This window comes from Amblyomma maculatum, chromosome 2 (genome assembly GCF_055883805.1).
Source record: "Amblyomma maculatum isolate TAMU_Amacu chromosome 2, ASM5588380v1, whole genome shotgun sequence".
Taxonomy (NCBI): domain Eukaryota; kingdom Metazoa; phylum Arthropoda; class Arachnida; order Ixodida; family Ixodidae; genus Amblyomma; species Amblyomma maculatum.
In genome coordinates this window covers 66,438,033-66,464,426 of record NC_139345.1, presented here as the reverse complement: position 1 = coordinate 66,464,426, position 26,394 = coordinate 66,438,033, and the positions used below count along the sequence as shown (strand labels likewise).

At 43.1% G+C, this 26,394-nt stretch overlaps 1 protein-coding gene across 2 annotated transcripts in view; it reads right to left on the bottom strand.

Annotated features, from left to right (window-relative positions):
* The window catches only part of LOC146198864 (peptidyl-glycine alpha-amidating monooxygenase B-like), a 35,848-nt gene extending 10,274 nt beyond the window's left edge, over positions 1-25,574 (bottom strand). Inside the window, exons 1-19 of one of the 2 annotated variants that reach the window (XM_084594334.1) lie at positions 25,310-25,574; positions 23,856-24,002; positions 20,527-20,581; positions 20,333-20,432; positions 18,710-18,795; positions 15,706-15,783; positions 15,210-15,258; positions 14,877-14,944; positions 12,467-12,627; positions 11,652-11,702; positions 11,515-11,567; positions 11,089-11,270; positions 8,056-8,179; positions 5,240-5,356; positions 4,934-5,006; positions 4,187-4,329; positions 3,701-3,789; positions 2,752-2,888; positions 1,289-1,450 (exon numbers count right to left, since the gene is read on the bottom strand). In XM_084594334.1, coding sequence (XP_084450460.1) covers positions 1,289-1,450; positions 2,752-2,888; positions 3,701-3,789; positions 4,187-4,329; positions 4,934-5,006; positions 5,240-5,356; positions 8,056-8,179; positions 11,089-11,270; positions 11,515-11,567; positions 11,652-11,702; positions 12,467-12,627; positions 14,877-14,944; positions 15,210-15,258; positions 15,706-15,783; positions 18,710-18,795; positions 20,333-20,432; positions 20,527-20,581; positions 23,856-24,002; positions 25,310-25,324 — 1,890 coding nt within the window. In that variant the 5' untranslated portion in view covers positions 25,325-25,574. The remainder of the gene's footprint in view (positions 1-1,288; positions 1,451-2,751; positions 2,889-3,700; positions 3,790-4,186; positions 4,330-4,933; positions 5,007-5,239; positions 5,357-8,055; positions 8,180-11,088; positions 11,271-11,514; positions 11,568-11,651; positions 11,703-12,466; positions 12,628-14,876; positions 14,945-15,209; positions 15,259-15,705; positions 15,784-18,709; positions 18,796-20,332; positions 20,433-20,526; positions 20,582-23,855; positions 24,003-25,309) is intronic. The other variant, XM_084594335.1, reaches the window with a different exon arrangement.
* Between the last annotated feature and the right edge of the window lie 820 nt (positions 25,575-26,394).

Genomic DNA, 26,394 nt, shown 5'->3' with positions numbered 1-26,394 from the left:
GTTCGAAAGATTCTGAATATCACCTTTTCGAATATTCACATGCCCTTATGCAAAAGCAATATTCGACATCTGAAGGCATTTTTCCCCCCATGTTTGCATTCGATTCGTATTCGAAAAATTCAATATTCGCACACCCCTATTAATCTCTCTTCCATGTTGATTCTGCGAAAAAATGTTTCCGCATCATGAAAGTTTTCTTGTGTTCCGTGAATTTCGCTGTATGGTGGAATTTGACTCCATTGCTTTTCACTCGTCAATGTAGTGAAGGACTTAACTGATTTTTCTTTACAATATAACTGCAGCAGCTAGATTAACACAGCTATGTTGAAAAAAAGCATGTCAAATAGTCCCCTGAAGCTAACAGAAAATATTTGCACGCTTGGCGTACAAACAGTTTGCATGCACATAACGACTCTGCCGTTTAGCCTAAAGCACCACAGATATTGGGTTTTGCAGATGAAAGGCTTCAAATCTGCCACGCTAATTTGAAGGGCATAGTAAAAAAAAAAACTTCAGGGACACTTAAACTCCACAATTAAGGTTATGGAACGACAGCTTTAACGGCTCCTGCTTGCAGCTCCCCTTGTGGACCTTCGTTCGCTTATATGCACTTCACTAATCCTTTAATTGGTACCTCTGTTATCTGATGCATGCTCATTAGCACACGTAAGTCACCTCATTATGTGCCAGACCGCCCATCACAAATATAGAGCTCCCTTTTAATCAAGCTGTACTATCATGCCTGCGTGGCCCAGGGCTAGCGTGTCTGGCTGAGGATCCAAGGTTATCAAGTTCGATTTTCATCTAGATGCCCCAGTTGGTGGCTCCTGCCATGTCATGTAATCTCATGACAATCCATCCACCAGCTAGTGACCGGTCAGGTCACCTGCCAACTACCACCTATCACAGCCATGTTTACAATTTTTTGCTCAATCTTCCAGCGCCAACAACACCGACAATGCCACATTTTCTGGCACATGCAGCCTTTCAAGCTAACATGTTAAAATAGAAAATGGCGTCCAAGTATGTGGGGTGCCCTTTGAGGGTGAGTAATTTCACACGATTCTGTAACTGTTGCCGAATTTTCACGAGAGTTTCAGTGAAGCTGCGTAAACAGCAGAAGTCAGCATAAAGACTATGAAGTGTTTACCAGCCCTGCTCTGTTTCCCAGTGTCCTTACCTCTTCTTGTATGAACTTATGACTCATGGATGACCCACAGAGCTAGTGTCTTAAATGCTTCAATTTAAAAGCATTTTCGAAACAAAGACAAGGTGCACAGCTACATACCCCGCTAGGAGGGCCCATAGAGGCCAACAGCTGCCTTGAGGTCAGGTTAAAAAGGAAGGCCCTGGAGGGATTGGAGATGACACGGGGACCTGACACGGCCAGCAGCATGCCTCCGCTGTAGGCAATCGAGTACACCTTGCCTTGGAACGCCTCCAAGGCCAGCTGCAGTAGAGGAGGGGTGCAAGTTAGTAATGCGTGACACTCAGACAATTTACACCAGCACCAAAAGGCAGCTACACCAAGATACACGTTCCAATGAACTGGAAGACCCTTTCTTTATCAGCACTATTCCCCATGGATGTAATTAAGTGCTGCAGACTCCCATTAACTCAATACTGATTAACAGATAATATGAGCAGTGTGAAAACCAATTGTGAAACTTTAAACTGAATGCAAAAAAAAAAAAAAAATACATTCAAGATGAATTGTTTTGCATTTTCGTCGGTCAAAACAAACTTTCGCAGTAATAGCAACCCCCAGTGACTCTGTGGAGTGGTACTCGTGGAGTTCTTAAGGCAAGCAAGCGAGAAAGAGGGAGAGAAAAAAAAAATGCTACCCACGAGATAGCTTTTCCAGATTTTGTGCTCTACCGCGGTTTATTAATTGTTTTCCATTGTAAATTACAATGCAGAAACACTAGAATGCCCAAGTACACTTTTTTTCTAGGAGCTTTCGATTTAGATAAATTATCATGGTCCCCCTCGAGGTTACTCTTAAAGAGATTCCACTCAGTGACTAGGCCCATCTCTCGACACAATGTGTGGTAGCAGTTCTGGTGAAATGTCATCTGCTTCAGCTATGCAGACACCTGTGAAATGCATGCTGTTGAAGGCAGGTACCTGGCCCACGTGGGCTGAGGCTCCACTCCTGGCCTTTGTTCCCTTTGTGTTGTATCTTCCTTACTGTCTTTTTGGAGCAGATCTCCTATAACGCAGCATTCTAAGCGAGATGACATTTTTTTCAGCAAGAACTAAAACTTGCACACACTAACCAGTGTGAGAAGTCTTGCTTTCCAAGCTCGACACTCAAAAATTTCATTCATGAGTGCATTCTTATCAATAAGGCAACAGCTAACATTGATGCTAACAAGAATAAACTTCAGAAAGTCAAAACCAAAGTAGAGAAAAAATTTATTAATAGATCATTTAGCGGCTGTGGGCAAATACTTCGCAATAATATGCACTCTAATGTTTTATGCATCATCACAAAGGAGAAAACATGCAATTAAAATGAGATGTTTATAGTCCTTTAATGCTTGCACGTGTCGGTTAGGAAGTAACAACTGTTGTAGGCAAATTAAAGCCACAGAGAGGTTTTGTAATTGTGAAACCTTGTTTTTTCACACTAAAAGTCAGATAGTAGCTGGCAGTGAAGATCACGATGTAGATAGGCTGGCCTGAATCGAACTTCACAAGGAAGCAAGGAGTATTCTTTTTTCCTTATTCACATGCAATGGTGCTTACCTGGAACTTGAAGCTGCCATCCAGAATGTCAAAGCACTGCACTCGGCCGTTTTCCCTGTCAGCCACACAAAACAACCCCTCTGTCTCGGCCAAAATGATCTTGTGAGGAATAGCAAAGCTTCCGGGTGGGGCAGTCACTGAAAACCAAGCAAACATATGTAATGAACCGTAAAAGCAAAGAACATGAAGAATCTAAAATTCATTACAGGAAAAGCGATTTCAACAAGCAACGCTTCTGAAATGAGTAAAAGACATGAATACCTCTACTTATTTCACTACAAACAGCGTTTAACAGCCTCACAGTACCACGTCAAAAATTATTGCATAAAAAGACAGCTCCTTTCTTGATCAGTCACAACTATTCTCATTAACCCTTTAAGGTGCTTTGCACACAACTCAGCGCACTCTGGCTGGCACAATTTCTTACTCTTCAGGCAAATTTAGCATTCTTCATCTTGCTACTAGAATTGCTACTAGCACTTGCTTGCTACTAGCACTTTTTATGTTTACTAACAAACTGAGCAAAATATATTTTGACAAAACAGTGAGCATGTCTTCCACCATTTTGTTGGTGACATACTTTCCCTCTCATACTACCAAGGTCTTCTTTACTTCCTTACTGGGTTTGTTGCATCACATGCATCGTAAAAGCATGAAATTATTCCACAATCCCTCTAGTTTTGATTTTATAGATCATGATGCGTTAATATTAGTTTCCAACCATACTGACAGTTTGTAAAACATTTTGTACACACTTTAAAAAGTTAAATCTCTTAATTTTTTCAAAGGAAACTAACCAACTGATATTATTAGGGCCTAGACTTGATATTTAGGCTAAAAATTACTTGTTTTAAATCAAAATGATAATTTTACCACGAAGGGTTACAGCAAAGACAACAATTAATTGAGAAAGCGAGAGGACTCAAAAAGAAAAAACACAGGTGCTCACCAAAAGAGGTAGCAAATGCTCCGTCTTCACCAATTTGGCGAAGAAATCTGCCTCCCTTGTCAAAGTGCACCACACGGGAGTTGCAGTACCTTTTTGTGGGAAGGGAGATGAACAGAGATAAAGTTATCAGCAACACCACTTACAAGCGATGAGTGCCAAGACTAATGAAATAACATGGCACACCGAAAAATTCTCTATTTCCCTACAACCAGAATTCCCCGATTACCAAAATTTGGCTCCTCAGCTTTTCACTACACCTGTGAAACTTAGTGGCTGCAGTCACTTTTTCCCAGCACAACCTCATCGCAACACGCATTGTGTTATTCTAGGAGATGAAGTAATGTATAATGTGCCCTTCCCCCACTGCTAGCATGTGAAAGTTGTCTTCATACACCCCTGCTCTCAATATACTATCAGTACAAACACACAGTGTTTGCCATTTTACAGCTTAATGAAGACAGGAATGGTCAGAGAAGAAAGACACACCCGTCAGCCACATAGAAATCCCCTCCACTTGCAATGCCTACGCTAGTTGGCTTGCAGAAGTGCTGCTTGCCACCTCCTGGCTGGAAGCGTTCCCCGAGAGTCAGCAGAGGAATTTTGGCCCCACCAGGAGGGTACTTGTGGACCTGAAACAGATTCAATTAACGTTAGGTACAAAACGCCATGCTTGAACACGACACCAAAGGTGGGGAGATGAAAAAAGTGAGGAGGAGCCCTAATTGCATAGGCTGGAAAGGTAAGGCCGAATAAAGAAAGCTAAATCCTTTCCTCTGGCTCTGACGATAACCACAAACTGGCATCGAGACCAAAGCCTTACGCATAACAGCAGAACACCATGGCTACTAAGGCACACCAAGCAGATAGAGAAATGACAAATGCTTGAGAAGGTATGTGATTAAAGACACTGTAATTAAAAAAATCATCCTTTTACCCCTAAGGGCCAAGTGTAAAAAAATTTTTCATCTGCTAGAGAGGCTTCTACTATTACGCTACGCGTGAATCATGAAAACCGTCAAGATACCGCATTCATATTACAGCTAAGTGCATCAAGAAAGGCAAAAAAAAAAAATTCACAAGAAAGCGGGAAGCCATTACCAAGTGCCAGAAATGACGTCATAAATGTCATGAATTTTGTTCGCCCTCCGCAGAGCATCTCGAGCTTAAGAGTCACGAATTTTCGCCCAGTGAACAGAATCACAAGATACAAGCATATTTCAACAGTGCACTTACCTGGTGCAGTGCGACATCCGTGATCCAGATGAAACCATCTTTGTCAACAGTGAGACCATGAGGCATGAAAAATCTGAGCGGAGAAATGAAAGAATAAAAAAAGCAACGAGTGCTGCAAGTATGCAACAAAGGGAACAATGAATTGCAAACACAAGGCAAAAGAAAAGTTGTTTGTCAAGCTAGAAGGCTTTAGAAGCCCAATATGCCCACAAAATGTCGTAAGATTAGGTGAAAATTTCCACCTGTGTCCTATTTCTATGGGCATTTCTATGGGACACCTTCTGTATAAGAAGCAGCAAAACTCACTGTTGGCGGCCCCATCGGTGTAGCAAGTGCCCATTTCCAGGCTCGAGGGTGAGCACCGTAGACTCAGGAATGGGGCCCTCCTCGACACGCTGGTAGACGTCATTGTAGTCAAAAGACCTGCATCATCAAAAGGCCTGTGTCAGACTTTTTTGATTGAAAAGTAAAGGAATAAAAGGACGGGCCTGATTGCTTAAAAATAAAACGTCCTTAACAGACCAGATTAGCACCCCCTCGGTTCATGCGAAATAACTCTGCATGTAGAAGTCCCAAATAAACAGTTATTAAGCTAATGAAAAAAGCAATTGCTCATACAGCAAAACGAAAGTGTGTGTTAAGTTACACTCTCATTTTTAAACACAACTATTAATATTAAAGGTTTATTGTCTACAGAGTTTAACGTGCAAAACTGACGTCTAGGAGGAACACCATAGAGAAGGGCTCCAGAAGTTTGTATGGGTGCCTTGCATTTTGGCTCCGTCAAAACTTGGCTGTCGCAGCCGAGATCGAACTTGGATCCTCGTGATCAGCAATTGAGTGCCCTAACCAGTAAGCCACAGTAAGGGTGTATTATTGTTTGCCTTTGAGTAGTGAACGAAAAGCTGCAATAGGCAACTAGATTTGTAATGACGTCCATTAAGAACACTGTAAATAGTGTTTATCCATTAAGTTTGCCTAAGAGGTCTAAAATTGAATGAAACAAATTATTTATGAGTTAATGTGGATATACAGACATATTCTAGCCACATCGCATTGAACCAAAAACACAACTCTTAGCACCTTTGATCCCTGAAAAGAGCATTTTTACTCCCACAATATTTGAAGCTTTGACTAAGGGTAGCATGACAAAAAAGATCACATGCATGCAAGGAGCCCATCCAAGCTGCTGTTTATTAGCTTTCAGCACAGTTTTGCTCTGCAAAAACACTGTTAGCACCGCAGATACAGTGGAAGTGTTTTGCACACACCAATTCCAGTACTGGGGGAAAAAAAAAGATGTAGAAAAATCCTTCATAAAAAAGGCTACTTTTCAGACTGAGGCACAAGTGAACGCAATATGGCCTGCATGGGAAGGACAACTGGAGCAGGAATAGGATATGTAGTGCATGAACAGAGGTCTGGAACCTTGCATTCTTCTTCACTTCTCGGCTTTCAAGTAGACATTGACCTCGAGAACTCGGCATAGTGGCACTGTTTTCTACAGCTGCACGCTCTTTTAGTCTCAGCAGTTATTGGTTATTCTCATGATTTTCATGACGGTGCCACTGTCGAACCAAGTTGGAGGCTGTAGGAAGAATTCCGTCTAATGATCAGCTTGGCTGCAATAACAAATCCTGACTACACGAATAATTCAAGTTGTTTCATGGAAGGCGAGTGCCAAATGCTAGCTAAACTCTTTTCATTAGTTGATGTGTTGCAGTATTATCAGTATCATATGCCTGCAAACTGCACAAGAATGTTACTAGGAATTTTAGTGCTGTGATGGTCACCAGCACTGAGTTTTCCTATACACTGGGAAACTTGCAAAATGCAAGCCTGACTAAGGTTCATTGCTGCATTGTTGAAGGTAAGCAAGGCTTTCTGAAATGACTGCATGATGCTGACGGCTAGAATGATCTACAACGGTTTTGCTTTCGACAATCAAGTCCCTGGATTTCAATTCAGCAATGGAACCTTGGTGCTATTTATGTGTGGCCAGACAAGCAAGAATAATCCTTGTATGTATTACATCCATAAGCAGACTTGTTTAAAAACAAGAACTGGAGCAGTGAGCAGTGTCACCGACGCTGTTGGCCATTCCTGCTACCCGCACACGAAAGCTGTCGGCCCTAGAATCTTGCGAGAAACATGCGATAGCAACGGATGCATACATCACACTTGCTGTGTCTTTTTTTTTATGTGCTATAGTATTTATATTTTGCTGCTTTTGAGCAGAAACTGCAGCAGTGACACGTGGTGTGACATCCCAAAAGCAAAAGCAGCAGAGACTGCTGCGTTTTCCATATGGACGTCCCGATTTCGCAGGAGCATGGAGCGTTCGACTGCAGCCCCAAGCTGTGATTGTAGAATCATAGACGTTACACTCATGTCAATTCGTGTTTTATTGAGATGAATGAAACTTTATTGTGGTTCTGCCATGCTTCCAGTAAATCAGCACTAGCTATCAAATATTCGGCGCAGCGGGTTCATCATATTAAGATAACTGCAGCAACACCTTCATTACATAGAGTTCTGAAATTTATGTGCTTCAATGAAAATGGTGTTAGTTTTGGTTCCTGGAACTGCCTCGCTAGTATTTGTAGCTTGGGTCAACAAATATTCCGAGTGGATAGCACACCATCAGGGTTCCCTGAATGCATAATTCCACATCTTGCATGTTGTTACCTCCTGGCCATAAGTGTTTGTAATTTGTGACTTGCAATGGATACCAGACTCAGAAGGTTTGAGCTAACAGTTCGACAAAACGATATCAGACCTGCTATCTGTACAAGTACTCCTGCACTATCATGCAAAGGGTAGGAGTGGAGATGAATGGTTTATAGTAATGCTGGCTGCATTACTAAAGCATGCCTGCATTATTTTGTGGAGTTCTACTGTCGTAGGATAAGTAAAGTGACTCATTGAAAACTAACATCATCCCTTCCACATGCACTCGGTGTTGTGTCGCCTGCCATGGTAGCTCGCAAATTGTGCCTTTTTCTGAACTCAACAGATTGCGCATTAAGGCACTTTAGATATGTCTGCGCCCAATTTTCCTCTGTGTTCTGGTCTATGATGTTCATAAAAAAGCTTGCCAGAGTCAAAACATCGGCACTCACTGCGCTGTCCAGACACGAGAGCCTCGGTGAAAGACGACCAGGTTCCCCTCCAGGTCGACTGACACTGCCACAACTTGGCCAAGGCGCACTTCTGAGTCTGGCCAACCTTCGGTGGCTGAGAACACTGCAGAAAAACAAGATGGCCACTAAGTGATGCTGTACACAATGCACTATGGCAGAACCTTTTGATATGGCGCATTCATACTTTTAACAGCTTCCTCATGTAACACACCCAATACCACCAACCAGCATTCCATGTAAAATCTTACAGCACATTCTATACTCTGCAATTTTCAATTTTTCAAGGATTAAAAGCAACTTTTCTTGCACACGGCATGGCTTCCAAAAAACACTCTCCTGTGAAACATGGCTAATTAGGTTTACGCATAAGTTCCATCTGGACCTTAACTACAACTTGCTTATTGCACGCATTTTCTTGGAACTTTTCAAGGTGTTTGACAAAGGTTGCACAAGCTTATACTTTTAAAGCTAGGGCAACTTAACCTTGATAACAAAATGCTAACCTGGCTGTAACCCCTTCTTTGTCACCATCCTCAGTTTAAGTTGTAACAATCATGCTTCATCTTGTAGTTCAGTCCACTATCGGGTGCCTCAAGGCTGTAACCCCTTCTTTGTCACCATCCTCAGTTTGTAAGTTGTAACAATCATGCTTCATCTTGTAGTTCAGTCCACTATCGGGTGCCTCAAGGTTCAGTCTTGGGTCTTCTCCTTTTCCTAATTTACATTAATGACCTACTGCAACATGTCACCTTTCTAAGTTATCTGTTCACTGATGACTAGTGCTTCAAGAGGTCACTTATGACTATGATGGATTTTAACGCTACTACAGTCAGATCTTGACGCTATCCTTGAATGGTGGCTTATGACACGTGACAGTAATGAAGGCAAACCTTTACATGTTTCACATACTGAGTAATTTAACACTATGCTAGAGTCAGCAACATCTTGTCGCTACCATGCAGTCCCTATCACGTCAGATCTTATTTGGTCCCTTCCTGATAACCATGTAATAGACCTCTTTCATAAATGTTAAGTCGGCTTCACCTCTATGCTGCATTCCCCACTAATGGCAGAACATCAATGTATTGAAACATTGTATTATGGCCATAATTCGTATGATTTATGGATCAGAACATATTAGTATAATTACCCTATTACCACTACGTGCATCTGTGTAGATGCAAGATGCGATTTCAGGTCTATATCGCCGTTTTTCTGGCGGCCAGTGACGCCATGTTTGGGGAAAGAAGCAGCGTGGGAAAGCCTACTTAACGATTTTTGCAAGGGGTCCATTAACAACAGCAACAAACTGCTCAGGTACCTGAGACATGTAAGTTTTCATTCAACTAGCGTACAACTAAGCTTGCTTGTTTACAAAACACATTAAAGATGAATACGCCACATCTGTATGGGACCTGTGCTCTGCCAAGCTAACAAACTCATGTGAACTTGTTCAATACAATTCTTTTCAATTCATTTTGCACAACTATACAATTGGACTGCCAGTATGTATTTCCACTGTGAAACAAACTGTAGGTGTCTACCGTCACTTGTGCCTCACAATCGTTTGTCTCGTCTCTAACTATATTACAAAGCATACTCCCATACCACCAGCCAGCCCAGTGAATAATTATCTAAAACAACATCATCCGGATCACCTAATTCACAAAGTTGGAACTATCGCTTGCTGCACTCATTGCTATTCTCAAGATTTTATTCCATGCAGATAGCTGGATTGGAACCATCTTCTCAGACTTGTACCATATTTACACAACTGTAAGTCGACTCGAATGTCAACCCCCAAATAGCAATTTCCGAAAAAACAAAAACAAAAGAAAGCAAAAAGAAAAAAAAAAGCATACCGCTGTGGATGCTCTTGACAAATAAAATTTATTGCCTGGCTGTACAACTCGTCTCCACTTCAAATCACGTACTTAGGCGATATACGCAGCTTGGCTTCCAGCTCTGGATAGCATACCAACTGTATTCCTTGGAAGCCTCTGGGCTTGGCATCACAGTTGAAAATTTTGTCTCGCTGCCACCACCACTCCCACATAACCCGCTTAGAAGCTTTGAACTTGCTGCCCACAGCGCAGTTGTTTCTTCGGCATAAATGATAGCCGCCTCCTTGAACGCTGCACGGAACAAGTGCCGAATGGTTTTTGGACTGGAGAGCTCGTGACAAAGCATGTAGCTGGTTGTAAAGTCAGAAGTGCAAACGCACAATGAGCGCAAACTCAACGAATAATCAGTGTCAGCTTTTCCATCAACCATCGGCACTCCCTGGAAGTGCTACCATGTCATGTGACCCGACGTGACTGACGTACAAAACGGGAGCGTCACCGCGATTCGAACAATGGCTCTTCCGTAAACTATCGACAATCCTGCAGCAGCACTTTGAGCTGCGCAAATGTTAAAGAAAAATTCTTTCCGAGAAGCACGCATAGTAATTAAATGTTGCAGTTTAAGCCACAGAGCAAATAAATTCACCGCAGCCTTCCAGATATGGTTTTTGTCTTGCTATTGTTAACAGTGCCATGCTTTGATTTCGATTGTAAGCCGACCCCCCAACTTCGAATTTTCGAAATTTTAAAAAGGGGTCGACTTACAATCGTGTACATATGGTTGCTGCCATTGAAGACTACCAAAGTAGGTGCCATAGCTAACATTGTACAGTCAGAAGCCTAACAACTTGCATTTTGCTGCATTTTGCTTCAGTTAACGCTCTGTTTGCAACTTGCGCTATGTTTTGTATCTACTCTGTTCTCTTAGTAATGCCAATGGCCTTACGGGTACTGCTAAATCAAATGAAATGAAGATAAGAAAGGCTGCAATGTGTACAAGGCTGTCTCTAAATGGCAGAAGAAAAGCAGTGATGGAACGCTCAACACATGCAAAACCATTGCAGAAGTAAAGTGGAGGACGATTCCGCCCATTGGGTCATGCCCCTTCGATGTCACACTGTTTAAACTGAGGAGAGGGTTATAAAGGAGGGGCTTTCCAATGGCTCACCATAGTGGCTGCTGGCTGTTGGAAAGCTGTCAACCACAGTGTCCTCACCGCTGCTGTCCAGTGGAAGCTGGCTCACCAGTGCTGGTCGCTCTAGGTTCTCACATTGGCCGGACGTGCGACCACTTGAACGCAATGCGTAGTACATCAGATACAGGTTGCACATCTCCTGTGTAGCACCTGGCCTGCATGCAAAAGAGGAAGCAAGGCTCATGACTGCAGAACTGGCTTTTCCATTATTAAAGAAAAAAAAAAAGAACAGGTTTCATTAGTACTGTTCCAAACAGTTCTCGCACCTACCATGAGTCTGCTCACTCAGCTGCTCGCGAGCATATTACAAGTATATTAGGAGGCCATGTAGTACAAAGCACATTCCTGGGTGACTCAGTAAATGACAGCAAAGAGAATGACCAAACAAACTGTACTCACCCGATTTCTGTGGGCATTTTCCTGGTCATTGTGTTGTATGTGCAGCGGGATGCCTGCAAAGTATTCCCAGCCAGTTTGAGCCCGCTGTCATCTTCAGCAGTACAGGTTTCAAAAGCTGAGATGTCAGCCACACTCACCAAAACATCACCTGGCTTTACTGGCACAGTCTTGTTAAGGGGATAAAAAGCCTGAAAAAAAGTGGCAATAACAGCATCAAAAGAAGCGATAATAAGCAAACAATAGTAATAACAATAGTAAAGCAACCTGTCTCCTTTCCGATAGAAGAAAAGAATGAATATGCAGCAAGTTCTTTTCTGCATTAGTCGGTCAAATCGTCATTAATAAGCAGCAGGGGTTTGCATTTCATCCTCAAAGCTATGCTGCCATAAGAGCGCTCAGAGAATGGCTTTATGCATGTATATTATTGAGACTAGCCAACAGTTCCATTCACACCATTAAAGTTTCAAGAAAATAAAGCCCACAGCAGAAAAACTGGGCGTAAAACAAATCACAGCAAGCAGCTGCCATGCATATATTTTTTTCTGAAAACTGCCAACATTCCGATTATTTTGCCAAAGAGATGCCGTTTTACTGAATCAACCATTCACACTCACTTTTAAACTCACAGTCCTAGGTGACATCGAAACAGACACTGCCCGTGAGCCAGAAGTAAACCTTGCAGTTAAGCTCAAGACTTGCCTCTGTCCGGAACCACCAAAGCCATATCCATCATTGGTCCGAATGGAGGAGAGTGGATAGAAAAAGCGGGCCATGAAGGAGCTACCTCACCCACTAAATGTTTTAGCCATAGAGGAAAGCAGCTGTACAGGCATTCAAAAGTTGATATACAAAATGCAGGTAGGTTTCTTTGCAAAGCTCTGAATGCTGTTACTAGCCAGTTAACCACTGTGCTGGTGGGACCGGTGGGCAATTGCAATCTTCCTGTCCTTACCTGAGGCTGGTGTGGGTCACCTTTAGCCAGAAGGGACCACTGGCCGTTGTGCAACAGGTAGGCAGTGACTGCACGCCCCAAGGAATGTGTGTGCACACGATAGGCGAAAACAAAGATGGTCTCCTCTCGGCTTGCCACACAGTTGACGTCCACCGGGAAGTCTACACGAGAAGAGGAAATGCAGGTGTTCAAGCCACAAATCTGTAATATGCAGCTCAGAAAAAAATAAAATATCCAGGTGATCACTGGATCACTCCTGGACAAAGCAGCTGCTGCTGCTGCCGCATTCAGATAGTGCAAATAGGTGAAGTGACCCAGTCCATGAATCGCTCCGCGACATTGCCATACATACCTTCTCTTCTCTCTCCCTACCTCTCGCATCCGATTGATGACCGTGGTTCCCCTCTTGCCACCAGCCATTTCAGAGCATCTTTCCCATTTCTTTCTGCCTCCTCCTCACATGAAAGTGGAGAGGCATGTTTTCTTCTAACCACTGTGCCCTCTTCATTGAGGCTTCATATGCCATTGCTAATACTAACACATTATTAATAGTTTTCAGTTCTTCGAGAGTTACATGACATGACTGTTTTCGAAAAGAATGAAGCAGCAAACATTACTGTAACCGACGCATACATTAATAAAAGGTTGGTGGCAACAATGATGACCATGCACTGGTTGTGTCATAGTTTCTAACCTATGTCCTATTGCTGTGCGCTACTTCTGAATGTGAACAGTCATAGTGCCGCTTAGCGCTATGTTACAAAAGCAAAAGTTAGAGACTGGTATGTTTATTGCGGAGAGGCATTCAGTATGCTGGATCCCTGCCTGTTTTTCAACTGTATTCACCCGTAGCGACCATACACATTTCTCGCATGGCAGTTCGCGCTTTACTAGCAGGAAAATTTTGCATGGTTTGGCCAAAATTCACGTAAACTTCAAGAAACTCGGTGCAGCGAGTAAATTATATATATATAAGGTCAATCACCCCAACACCTTTGTTACATGAAGGTCATAAATAACCACAATAAAATAGAGGTGGCGCTGTGGGATCCAGACGTAATAAGAGGAATTCACTATGTGAAGGTTTGTTATATCCAGATTTGACTTGTTTGTAGCCACACTGCCACATTCTGGTGTATGCCAATTACAATCACTACCAAGTGTGATATCAGTGATGAATCAGAACAGTGAGCAGTAGCCACTCCAAGAGATGAAAATGATTTGTACGCCTTTCTAACGATACCTCATAGCAAAATTTAAGTCGCATATGGCTTTAACATGATAGCATTAAAGGCCCTGTTCACCGAAAATTCGGTGTCAGCGGCTGTCTGCTGGCATTGATGTTGTGAGCAAAAAATGACGAGCATGGCACTAGCAGGCAGTAGCTGGCAGCTGACATGGCCTAGAGCAGACCCCAGGGGCCTGTGAGCCCTGAATTCCTACGTAATAATAAAGTTTTTCTGTCTGTCTGTCTCTCTGCCAAGCAGTAACTGGCCGTAGGGTTGCCTGCCATTATGTTTGGCAGGAGCTGTCAACTCAGGCCTCTCTTTTCATATGGGATGGTGATATCAGAATCAGCCAGGACTATTGCATTCACATTACCCCTAGGGCTCACAGTCACATTCATACAGCATGGTTGAAGCGGGGCTTTATATGTCTGATGGTAGCCTATGGTATCGAATCATACCCTTAAAGGCGGAGCTTAAAGCCAGTGTTCCCTTAAAGCCATTCTTAAAGCCAGTGTTTAAAGACCATGTTATATAAGGGTTTAGCATTCAATGCCAAAAATCTCAACTTCAAATGTAAAAGCTATTTATGAATGCACACACAATGCCTGGCCCACGGTAAATAGAGCATAGCTGAAGTACAGTAACAGTCAACACATTTAGAAACTGGAACCTGAGTGCACCTATTGGCAACTGTGCTAATCATGAGCCAGGTCTAATCATTTAACCACATGTGAGCGAGTACTATATAACAAACAATCAAAACCAGAGGTGTGTTGACAGGCATTCCTTTTGCCACGCTATACTTACGTCCCACAAGGCATGAGCTGAAAAGGAAATATCCAGGCTACATGTATTCACAGCCATCTACGAACGTGTTCCCCACAAATACAGACTATACATGTTAAAGGTTTCACCTGCAGTAAATTCAATATGTACTGCAAAGGCTACAATTTGACGTATGTTTCAGTGCAGTGCAGATTGTTGTTTACACTTATATAAACCTGGCCAAACTAAATGCGTGTTTGATTAAAGCAGTTTTATGACTAATGTGGGTACTATTAGGTTACATTATTTAACCAGTTGTAAAGTACACATAACATTCCAAGCACGAATATGATTACTTATTCACACAATTTAATACACATAAATGCAGAAAAGCAAGAAAAGGCTAAGCAGCTTACTCGGCTGACCAGGAGGGATGGTTCTGTCCTTGGCATAAAATACATGAATGCCAGCTAGGTACCTTTGCCTGCATAAAAAAATTTGCACGTGAGCACAGAGACAATCTGAGATAGCACGAACAACCAACTCTCAAAGCTCACTGCCCTTTCATAAAATAAGACATACTAAATGTTACTTCTTTCCAAGAGACTTTTAATGCTACTCCTAATCTTGGATAATAACATCATTAGCTGTTCATTATTCGTTATTTGCAAATGAAAAGCAGCAAAAAGTAAAAAAGATGAGAAAAAAATTGTCGCATCGGGCAGGACAGAGTACTGCAGTGCACTTACGGCTGCAGATCAATCTGCAATTCCAAGCCTGTTGAGTCAGATTCCCCATCTGTAAAAACCACGAGAAATAATTCTGCCATAACTAGAATTCCCAATGAACAACAATAAAAGCATTAATATTTGACTTAAACATAAAAAGTTTGAATAACTGGAAAAATTTTCATGGTGACAGCAGGTTTGCAACTAATATAATACAGTGAGCTAATTTTAAACCCAAAGGTCAGATGCCAACCTTCTTTTTAGACTGTTGCTACACAATCAATTTTTTTTCTGGAGGCCCTCACAGGCATGCACAAGTAAAAAAAAAAAAAGTTATTTTTAACATTTACACTAACAAACGGAGCATTATAAGTGCTGAAAGCATGGCTACAGGATCAAACCGATATTAGCACTCCACGTACACGGGAAGCTACATGGTCCGAGATGAGACGAGGAAGGCATGGTTAAGCACTTGAAAAGGCAGGCAAAAGAGCAGGCTGCTACCATCAACACCTACCTTGCAATGGATTGTCATAGTGTACTTGGAGGACCAGATACCTGACAGGTGTTCTATGGCCAACCTGGAACCCCACACCTGTCGGGGAAGTAAAGAAGAAAAAGGATTCTCAAGTACAGAATTCAATGAAACCGACACAGCAAGCCTGAGAAGTGGTAGGTATAGTGGCAGCACCATCACAAAACTATGCCTGTCACCTGAAAGCAAGCAACTATAAGGCAGACAACATTACTACTCTGTTTCACAATCTTCTGAAAAGGAGGCGAAAGTCACAAGTGTGCTGTGACAGCTTCCAGACCTGTGCTGTCCACTCATTACTGGCATGTGAGAATAGCACCCTAGTGCAGCCCAATGGCTCTAATGTTCATAGTCTCCATTCCACTAATATGAGCATGTTACAACAGAGTATTCAATGGCACCAGGTACCCTTGGGATATTGTTTACTTGCGCAATTGAACCAATAAAACTGCAGATCACATCACATGCGTCCATCACAATTAGTGCAGGTGATGATGCTAGCGCTAGAAGCTCGGAACAGCTCGAAACAAAATGGGACATTACACCTGCGCCTTGTCTCAAGGCAGCTAGACCAATCATCATCACTAAGTAATCGCGGCCTTCATGCAAACGTGTAATGAATAGGCTGGTAGGAGCATGTATCGATTCTACAGGAACGTTTTAGTGAAACAAAGCAGCGTGGGACCTACACAAGAGCATAGATGGCTGGCAATACATTTTTAAACCCAACTAACTAAAGATTTCACTGAAGCAGAAACGCATCCGGGAAATGATTCTTTGTAGCCAGAAATTTGCTCCATTAATTTTTTTTGCTCGTTTATGGGAAATTGAAAATATTTTGCTGAAGCAATCTTCGTTGTAGCGGGATTTGACTGTAACAGGTAAGAATTTTTATTCTTTTTTTTTTTTGGTTCAGTAATGGGCACAAAACAAATTGAGAGGCAACCAGAGGTGAATTGAAGAGGAAAGTGGATTAAAGCGAGACGTTTGAAATTTTACATAGGAAAACGGTGCTGAACCCCATTTTTATTTGCAAAAATGATTCCAAAGAATATACACATGCATCGACCAAGCTAGCTCAACAGAAGTGAACTTCATGATCAATACACACAAAAATACCTCAATTACTAGACCACCATAAAGAATAAGCAGAGAGTTCTCACACCTGAAGTGAAGCTCCATAAATAACAAGGATGAATGTTTCCATTCCACCTGGTTCAAAACTTAGCTAATTATGGCTAAATAATTATGGCAACTCATAAAGATCTAGAAAATGAAGCTCTTCACCACTGCTCAAGATGGTGCAAATCAAATTTCTTAATACACTGAATTATCTAAAATAAAAGCAATATAGAAGGGTGCTAACCATACATGCAGTAACAAGCACCAAGGCAGTCAATGTACCTCTTGCAATGATTATAGTTTGCAGTATAATGTCAACTTCTATCCAAACATATGTGGTTGAACCACTGTGTTATATAGTAGCACAAAATTACAACTGTGATTTTTCACTTTCATGGCAATAATTGCAGGGAAGCTATAGTGGTTAAAAATTGAGTTTCGGGCAGCATTTTATAGATTCTTGCCTCATGAATTCAACTACTACCATGTTTAAATTGCTCCAAGGCAGCGATTTATAACTTTATTATGAAGAAATCAGCAGCAATGACAGTAGGCTGTTGAGAGCACCTAGTTAGAGCCTCTGGTTGGTTGAAGGCATCATGACGTAATCGTTGCCGTCTCGGCTGTTGGAGATGCTGGGCACTTGCTAAGAAAATAGCTTTTTTTTTTATTATTATTATTATTTTTTTTTTGCAGCTGTATGCTCTATTTCTTGACAGAAATATATTTACGCGCTGAATATCTTTGCACCTCTCCATACATGTTCGAGCCTCCAGCTTTCACATGAAAGCGACAAATGTCAAGAAACGACAGTTTGGATAGACATTCGCCGCGATTATCAACGGATACAAAAAGCGGCTGACACATTTCGAGCAGACACACATAAGCACTGACAGCAATAGCCGTGCCTACAGTGCATTGCCTTGCTGCTCGCACTCTTGTATAAACACTTTTCTGAAAACTGACTAGACATTCCTACTTCTAGCTCTCTTTTTTTTTGACAAATGCTACTCTTGATGATAGTGATGTACGTCACGTGCCTCTGTGACAGAACACTGAACGAATGACGCCGGGCTTCAGCCAAGCAGAATTTACGGTGACGCCTAATGCCCGTGTCCATGATAGGCGCCAGTGGTAGCCGACATCACGAAAGTGATCTGAACAAAGCACATTGTTCATTGAAGGCATAAAGTTCCATCTCTTAACAGCAGATATCCACCGTGCTGCAAACTCCTTGTCTTTGAGAAAGTGGTGGAACACAACATCGTCACAGCCACTTCACTTCTGTTCGTACAGCAGTACGGCACGCAAAAAAACGGCACGCTGAGTGCAAATGTTTTGCCTTGGCCACCTGCTGAAAGCACCTTTTAGAGACATCTAATGCAGAAAGAATAATGTGTGGACGAGTTTTCTTTGCGGAATTCGTCGTAGAAAAAGCACAGCGAGGAATTGGTCTGTGCTCATCGCAAAGCAATGATGACATCATTCCCGGTTGCATCCGCTTGGCACTCCCCAGTTGCTCTGTGCATCGCCCAGTGCAAGGGGAGGAGCATCAGGGAAATTTAATTCGAGTGTGCTATGATTCCTAGGCAGAAAATCACGAAAAAATTACATAGGCATAAAATGTATTATGATTCAATGCTAACTGCCAAATATTTTAGAAGTTCTGCAACCTGTTCAGCATTTTTAAGTCAGAGCAGAGTGTAACAATGTCAAGAGCATGTTACAGCATAAAAACTTCAGGTAGCAAAAATACCTCTAGAGATCTCTGCTGTGGCGTTTTTAAATCCCCAAATCAATGTGAAACAAGCCCATCCCTCTCCTTCATTAAATGGAAGCACCAGTAATTCAAAAGTCAACTCACCTTCTGGCAGCTGTGTGCTAGCTGCATTACGGGCCCAGCCATAGAGGACTGTCAAATTCTCACAGACGGCATTGCGGTCACAGTTCCTTTACATGTAAAAATTAAGGAAAGAACAGAATTCACTTTTAAAAAAATTTGTAACAATGCGCTGATTGTTCAGTGACATGCAGTTAGGACCTCAAATGGTTATTATTCAGAAACAGAATGGTTCATAGCCAACTTCTATATGCTGTGCGCATTTACTGAATCTGTGTTGGTGCTGAAAAAAGGCCATTCGGGTTCTTTTTAGGCTGTATCTGTGACAACAGAGGGAAAGGGGTGAGTTACAGCCGCTACTGAGGACACTGGAAGTTGGTTGGCTTGGCGGTCTTAGGAAACAATGGAGAGCAGGATTCCACGAAAAAGAAAAGGGAAACCTTCCCCCCCACCATAAGTGTAGTTGCAAACGGATGCAGTTAGATATGTACAGAAGTGTAGGAACAAGAGGCGTGCTTTGTCCAAATGTGTGTGTTAGCCTCTCCATTGCACGTATGAGACAGTCTGCAAGACACTGATGACACCTCCAGTGCCAGTAATAAGTCTGTCCTATTATATTATTCTTGCTTCTTGGATCTATAAACAGAACACATCCATGGGAAAGTGAGGTGTAGGCCAAGTTCATGGGAAGAAGGAGAATTTACTAGGCCTCAAACAAAGTGGTGAGTGAAAATATTTGCACAGTACACCGAGAAAATGTGCCTTCCTTTCCTCAAATTCTGATTGGGTCAGTATGTACTTAAGTAACCGCTTAGTGTCCACTGTGAGAGCGAGATCGTAGTGAATAAATTGTAATAAACAGTTAATCTATCCTGATGTTGTCCTTGAGCAAAGCAATGTGATTTAGCAAAGTGAAGCCTATAAGACACCTAGCATCACTGCCAGCAATCAAATTCTTCCTTTATACAATGCAGAGAGAGAAAATCAACTTTTTCTCATTGCATCTATGCAATGTTTAACATAAGTAGAGATGTACGATAGTACAATTGTAGTTGCTCAGTGGCTAACCTGTTCTGTTCCTGAGCGCAAAAATGAATGCGGGTGCACTTTCTCTTCTCAATGGCATTGATTTCGAGAGGGCAAAATACACAAACGTTCAAGCACAGAAATTTTGAAATAACGCACATATGGAACTGCACAAAGATGCAAAACTGGGCGAGTTGGGAGTTGCTGCATGATCCACAGTTTTTGTGCTATTTTTAGACCATGCACATAGAGGAAACAGGCACTCACAATGTAGCTACAAGCCAGAAAGAAATTTCATTGCCTAGAAATTGGTTGGCTGGTTTGTAGGGTTTAACGTCCCAAAGCGACTAAGGCTATGAGAGACGCCGTAGTGGAGGACTCCAGAAATTTCGACCACCTGGGGTTCTTTTACGTGCACTGACATCGCACAGCACATGGTCTTTCGCCTCCATCGAAAAGCGGCCGCCGAGGCCGGGATTCAATCCCGCATCTTTGGGAACAGTAGTCGAGTGCCATAACCACTGCGCCACCCTGGTGGGTTTTGCCTAGAAATTAACTTCCTTTTAGAACCATAAATAAAATTTACCCAATCCACTAGGAATAAGAGCCAGAAGCACTGACCAAGAGCCTGGGTGAAGGTGGTCCTTCTTGAAAACGTTCCCGCAGCCAATAAGCAGCATGTGGCTTGCTGTGCTATGATCGGGCTTCGGCCTAAAGCTCACTGCGACATAAATGAACAAACAGCAAACAAGTTGCACACAGAGTTCTTAACTGAAGCACTGAAAAATACTGCACATCAAGGCAGTTTATCTCACCTATGTAGGCTTCTTCATAACTTAAGTTATATGCTGTACAGTAGTAATCATCTGGCTGTAATATAAAAGGCTGGGTTTCAGTACCACTGGGCAATGAAGAAAAGTGAATGCAAAAAGCAACAGTGTAATAGCGAACAGCAAGAAGCCATATCCCCGTGAAAGCATAAGGCTTCGTAAGAAGGATGAATGGGCACGGGAGCTAATAAAAGAGATTGGAAGCATAGCACATGAATATGACGAACTTCAACTACACTGGGTTTACTAGGTTCCTAGCAACTAAGACAGTCATACACAAAGGTCTTAGAAAGTAGATTTGTTTAGAATGGGGCTGAAAGGTACATTAAAAGTAGTAAAGCACAATAAAGTGCATATCAACAGGTACAGTCCCCTTAAAGTAACTATGCAAGTAAACAAAACATCAAAACATTCAGCTACCGGCAAGTCTGCAGGCACTCTTCAGCAAGTTTAAGATATACAGTGAAACCCACTTATAACAGTATTGAAGTGCCATGGAAATATCATTGTTATAACCAATAATTGTTATAACCGGTTTAGGATGAAAAAAAAAACATATAAACTACACATTTAATGAGGACGAGATAGCTTACACTTTTTATTTCGTAGCGGGAAGAAACGCACAATCCGTAAGCGTGGTCTGTTTCACAGCAATCTGGCCGGCATTTTTCTGCAGGATATCCAACTGCTGACCATAGTACAGTGGAAGGTTCTTAGCAAAAACAAAGTCCCGCAGGGAGTCGATCATTCTCAAAGCCTCCTGGTGAGACACAACCTGCACAGGTTCCGGTTCATCATCGTCGTCGCTGCTGTCGCTGCCCTCTGTTACTGACTGCTGCGACGATAGCCTTGTCTGTCAGCTCTTCATCTGTCGCAACTGTATGATCAGCATGTAAAAATTCCTTAAGTGCCGACGTGTCGCCGCCACTACTGCTCACTGTGGACAGAAGTTCGGTCATCACTGTGTCGGCAGGAGTTTCGCAACCTTCCACGTCGCCGGCATCCCCAGCAAAACCCGCTTTCCTGAAGCAGTTCATGATGGTGGAGGAGCTTACTTCTGCCAATGCTCCAAAAATGAAATGCACTGCCATCAAGAGCGAGATCTTCAAGTCTGGCGCCGCTCGGCATTCTTGGACAGAAATGACGAGGTTCAGCGCAAACCTTCTCAAAACAAGTCGGCGATACAGTGCCTTGAAGCAAGCAGTCACACCTGCATCCATAGCCTGCAAGCCTGTAGCCTTGTTAGGTGGGAGGAAAAAAAGCTTCCACATGCGAGAGCTTCTGAGCTGTCTGGTGCGCAGTGCAATTGTCGAGCAGCAATGCCACCTTCCTGCCTTCGCGTTGCATCCACTGATCAAACTTGACCAGCCACTCGCAGAAACGTTTACACGTCATCCATGCTTTCCCATTATGATGGCAAAGAACCGGGATCCTCATGACACCACGAAAATGGCAGGGATTCTTGAATTTCCTTATGATGAAGGCGGGGCACTTATCGCTGCCGTCCATGTTGGCACATAAGAAAACCATCACGCACAATTTGCTTTGCTTGCCGCCCTTACAGGGATCGCCTTTGACAGCGTCCATCTGTGATGGTAGCATCTGGAAAAACTGTCAAGTTTCATCCCCATTGTACAAGTCCTGGTCCATGTATGCTTCTCAGATGCAGGGCAGTGTTTCCTCAAGCCACTTTTGCCTAGCGTCGATATTGAGTGATCCTGCTTCACCCACAACTGCTTTGTAGACGATTCCATGTCTCTCCTTGAACTGATGAGTCCAGTCACCACCAGGCTGGAAATCGATGTTGCGCATGAGGTATGCGAAGTGCTTCACCTTCTCCGCTAAAATTGGGCCACTAATCGGCAGGCTCGCTGCACGGGCGTTGGAGAACCACTGGTAGAGCGCCTGTTCTACATCTCTGTAGGCCTTGTGTCGAACCCTTTTCTGGCTGTTGTCCATTGCATGGGCAGCACTGGCATTGCTTTCGTTCTCAATCTTGAGCGCGTTGCGGATTATTGTCCATACTGTCGGTTGCGTCAGGCCGTACTTGTTCACTAAGTTGCACACTTTTACACCGTCCTTGTGCTCACGTACAATGTTCCGTTTAACTTCTAGCAGTATTGCCGTTTGCTTTCTCCTCTGTGCCGGTTGTGTCGCGCTTTCTGAAGGAGGATCCTCCATTGCTATTTATGGAAAATCCAAGGCCAGCAAGATCGTGGCAACTAAGATGGCACACTAGGAGAACCGCACCAGAAAGACAGGTGGACGAACACTGCTGCACGCCTGCCACAAAACATGTGCAACCACGAAGTGGGGGTCTGTACAAAGCAAATAGGGTAGGATAGTGCAGCGCACCACGCTCAGCACACCCTCAGAATGGACTGCTTTACTGTGCAGAGGCAGGGAGGACGCGACTTTCCTAGGCCACGGGTGGTCTCAAGGGGAGCACTCAAAGCTCTTCCTCAGAATAGTCATTCCTAGTAGCACCTTACATCTTCCTTCCTCCTCTGCGTGAGGAATCGTTCCGTTCTGCCTCGTGTCTCCGCAGCATGCAAGCTTCCCTGGCACACCCAACCAACGCATTGGCTTGACACGCTCTGTCCCGATATCTTTCTTTCTTTTTTTTTTTTTTTTTTTTATTGTCGCTGCATCGGCATTGTTGGCGTCTCCACGCACGCGCCTGCTTTTGTGGTCGCCCCATTTCCGCGTTTTTGTTGACTTTCAGCGACCATATTTGAATGTTATAACCGATAATGTAATATGACACCATTGAAATAAGCGGTTTATTTTACCATAGAGCACAAGGCATACCTGACTGTGCAGCAGCTGTCCATTGTTATATCCAATATATTGTTAAAACTGGTATTGTTATAAGTGGGTTTGACTGTATCGTCAAAAGATGGCATTAGCCCCAAAACCGGGACCTATATATATAAACAGGCCTCGTTTTCTTCTCCAGAATTCCTGTGACATGGCAGTAAATCCACCCAAGAAAGCAAAAGTTCTGGCAAGAGTGTGGGTAACTGGCACCAGATATGGTACTTAAAGCAACAGCAAAGAGGCTGCTTCTTTGTAGAGTTGCAAAAATATATGCAATAAATTTGATGAGCTTTTATGTAATTAAAAACAAAACAAAGCAACAATTTGTCTGCAGACAAGTTCACACAACTCCAAAGCAGCCAAGCTATCTCATACAGCTGCAAATACAAGCAAATAAAATAATGATATCAGCTCTCAAGTAAAGCAAGAAGAGTATCCACATGGCATTTTAAAATGTGCAGACTTCTGGAGTTTTGAAAGAGGGCAAGATTCACCTGAGCAGGTTGCACGCCAGGCATGCGCAGCAGTGTCTTTAATCTCTGCTGCCGGTTGTGTGGTGGCTCCCCACGACGCCACAGACCCTCGGACAGCTGTGCGAGCACCAAGCCACCTACCAACCAGTAGGTGCCTAGCAAGGACCACTGGAACAAGCAAAACAACAAAGGTTTCAAAACTAATTCCAAGTATGTTAACAGAAAACTGCATTGATACTTGGTTGTTTCCCAAATTTCCATGATTTTCAAATGACTTACCATCTTGAGTGTGCTTCTCGGGCAAAGCTGCACAATTTCATAGAGACCACAGGACAACCACAGAAAAATGAATGCCGCTGTGAATAGGTTACGCCGAGTATAAACTGCCTGGTACAGCAGGTGTGCAGCAAGAATAAGGAATATATGCTACATCACATTGTGCATCCGGCAGGCACCAAGACATGAAGTCCTAATTGAATTCTTGAAATAGGCGCAACTAAAGTGCTTTATTGGCTACTAAAGAAGAAGCGGTGGCTGTAGCATGGATTCTCACTACAGAAAAGTGCAATGATGCAACTTGCAGCATACTCAAAAAAGGTCACAAGAGCAAAGGAGAATAATATATTCTCAGCGCCGCAGCTGCGCCTTTCTAAACGCACATAATGAAGAACAAAAATGAAGGCATACGAGAGATGAAATTTTGACAGACTTCACTCGGAAATGCTTCACAGGTGCTTCTCATCCGTCACTCTAATCCAATGTCGATAAAAGTATGACTCTTGCTTTTTAAGCTGCGCTAAGGCGGTCCCACACAATTGGAACACAGCGACATATAGAATTACAGTTTCCAAAATTCAGTCAACACTGAACAAGAATACAAGGGTCAGCACTAGCCGCTAACATGCTTGAGTCGGTGGAAAACCCTTAGACAGTTCAAATCGCGCGAAACATCTTATGGTGAAGAGCAGTATACTCTGCGCGGCTTCCTGTGTTCGGTCTATAACAATGAACAGCTACGACTACATCACGTCGTACACAAGCACGACAAGTTACGCAGAGCGTAATAAAATTTTTTTCTTTTTAATCGCAAACGTAGTCTGACCAATAACCAGTACATCGTACATGAGATCACCACCTACGTACTACAGTCACACTTCGCAAATAATGTCAAAGATTAGACAGGATTAGAGCTTTGCACTTTGGCGCCTTTCGTAGACCAGTAAAGAACTTTCAGTCTGGTGACAATTCGTGCAACAAACTGCGATCAAAGCGACAAGATAGTAGCCCCTCGCGACACCTCCGAGCAGGTAACTATAATAGAACATTTGCGCACACCTGTTTTACTTCCGCATATGTTCATCTCAAAATAGCACAGCCCACACCATATTCTCTTACATAATTCCCTTAATCAATATTGAACGTAGTTTAGCGGCTACAAGTGACATACAAGTAAAACATATTGTTACTGAACCTACCAATCTGGCACCCATTTCCAACGTTGAGTCCGCCGCAGCTCAGACACTACCTCAGGTGTTCGAGGCGAACCACGAAACGGTTTGTGCTGTCCGTCGACCGCATTCTTTCAGCACAGGTTATATGGCTTACGAGTCATCATCAAAGATCTGAACATCTATTAGATCCCACCACGCAAGCATGCGGCCACTCGATAGTATCTATCAACAGTAATCAACAGCAAACAAGAACAAGCGCAACTGGCTCAACAAGTTACTTATCAGACTGGATTGGATTGGATTCCGCCGACCAAAACCCATAAGCTTTTTTTTTTTTTTTTCTAAAACAAAAAAATAAATAGTATAGTTTAAAATTTACCAAGAACAATAAAACTCGGACTTTGTTTTCAAAGAGGTTGTTGGTTTTTGTAGGTAAGTTAGTATTTTTAAAGAATGCAGTCCCTCGCAGCGTCGCCGCTGTTTTGGCGCCAAATATGAATGTCTTTATATGCGGCAGATGTTGCGCCATCGAGCGACGACCACCTCTGGGGGCGGCTTGGGGAGAAGCGTCCTTTCACGAAGAAAGAACACTCCTGAGGGAGCGGGGGTGCCTCTACATCGACGGCAATAAAGTTATCTTGAACTTGAACCTTCCGAGTGGCTTCTTCGTATTGAAACAAAAGAGCATGGGGAGAAGCGTCCTTTCACGAAGAAAGAATACTCCTGAGGGAGCGGGGGTGCCTCTACATCGACGGCAATAAAGTTATCTTGAACTTGAACCTTCCGAGTGGCTTCTTCGTATTGAAACAAAAGAGGAGGAAGAGCAACTTTATTTGGTGTCCGGCACGGTTTAACGCGATCGGGCCTAGGTCTAACAAGTGGGAACGTCGAGATCTTGTCTCTTCGCCATCACGAGGGCCTGCTGGATGATCCCTAAGCTCTGCATAGTTTGCTGCTAGGCGGAGGGAATGTCCGGCCGACGGGGCAGGTAGAAGGCTTTGGTTAAGTCATTAAAGCTCGTCAGCCTCTCTCTTCCCCTTTTTCGCCATGACTCTCTCTGGCACGGCATGCGGGACCTCGTGCGACGGAGTGAACGACTTCGTTGAGGT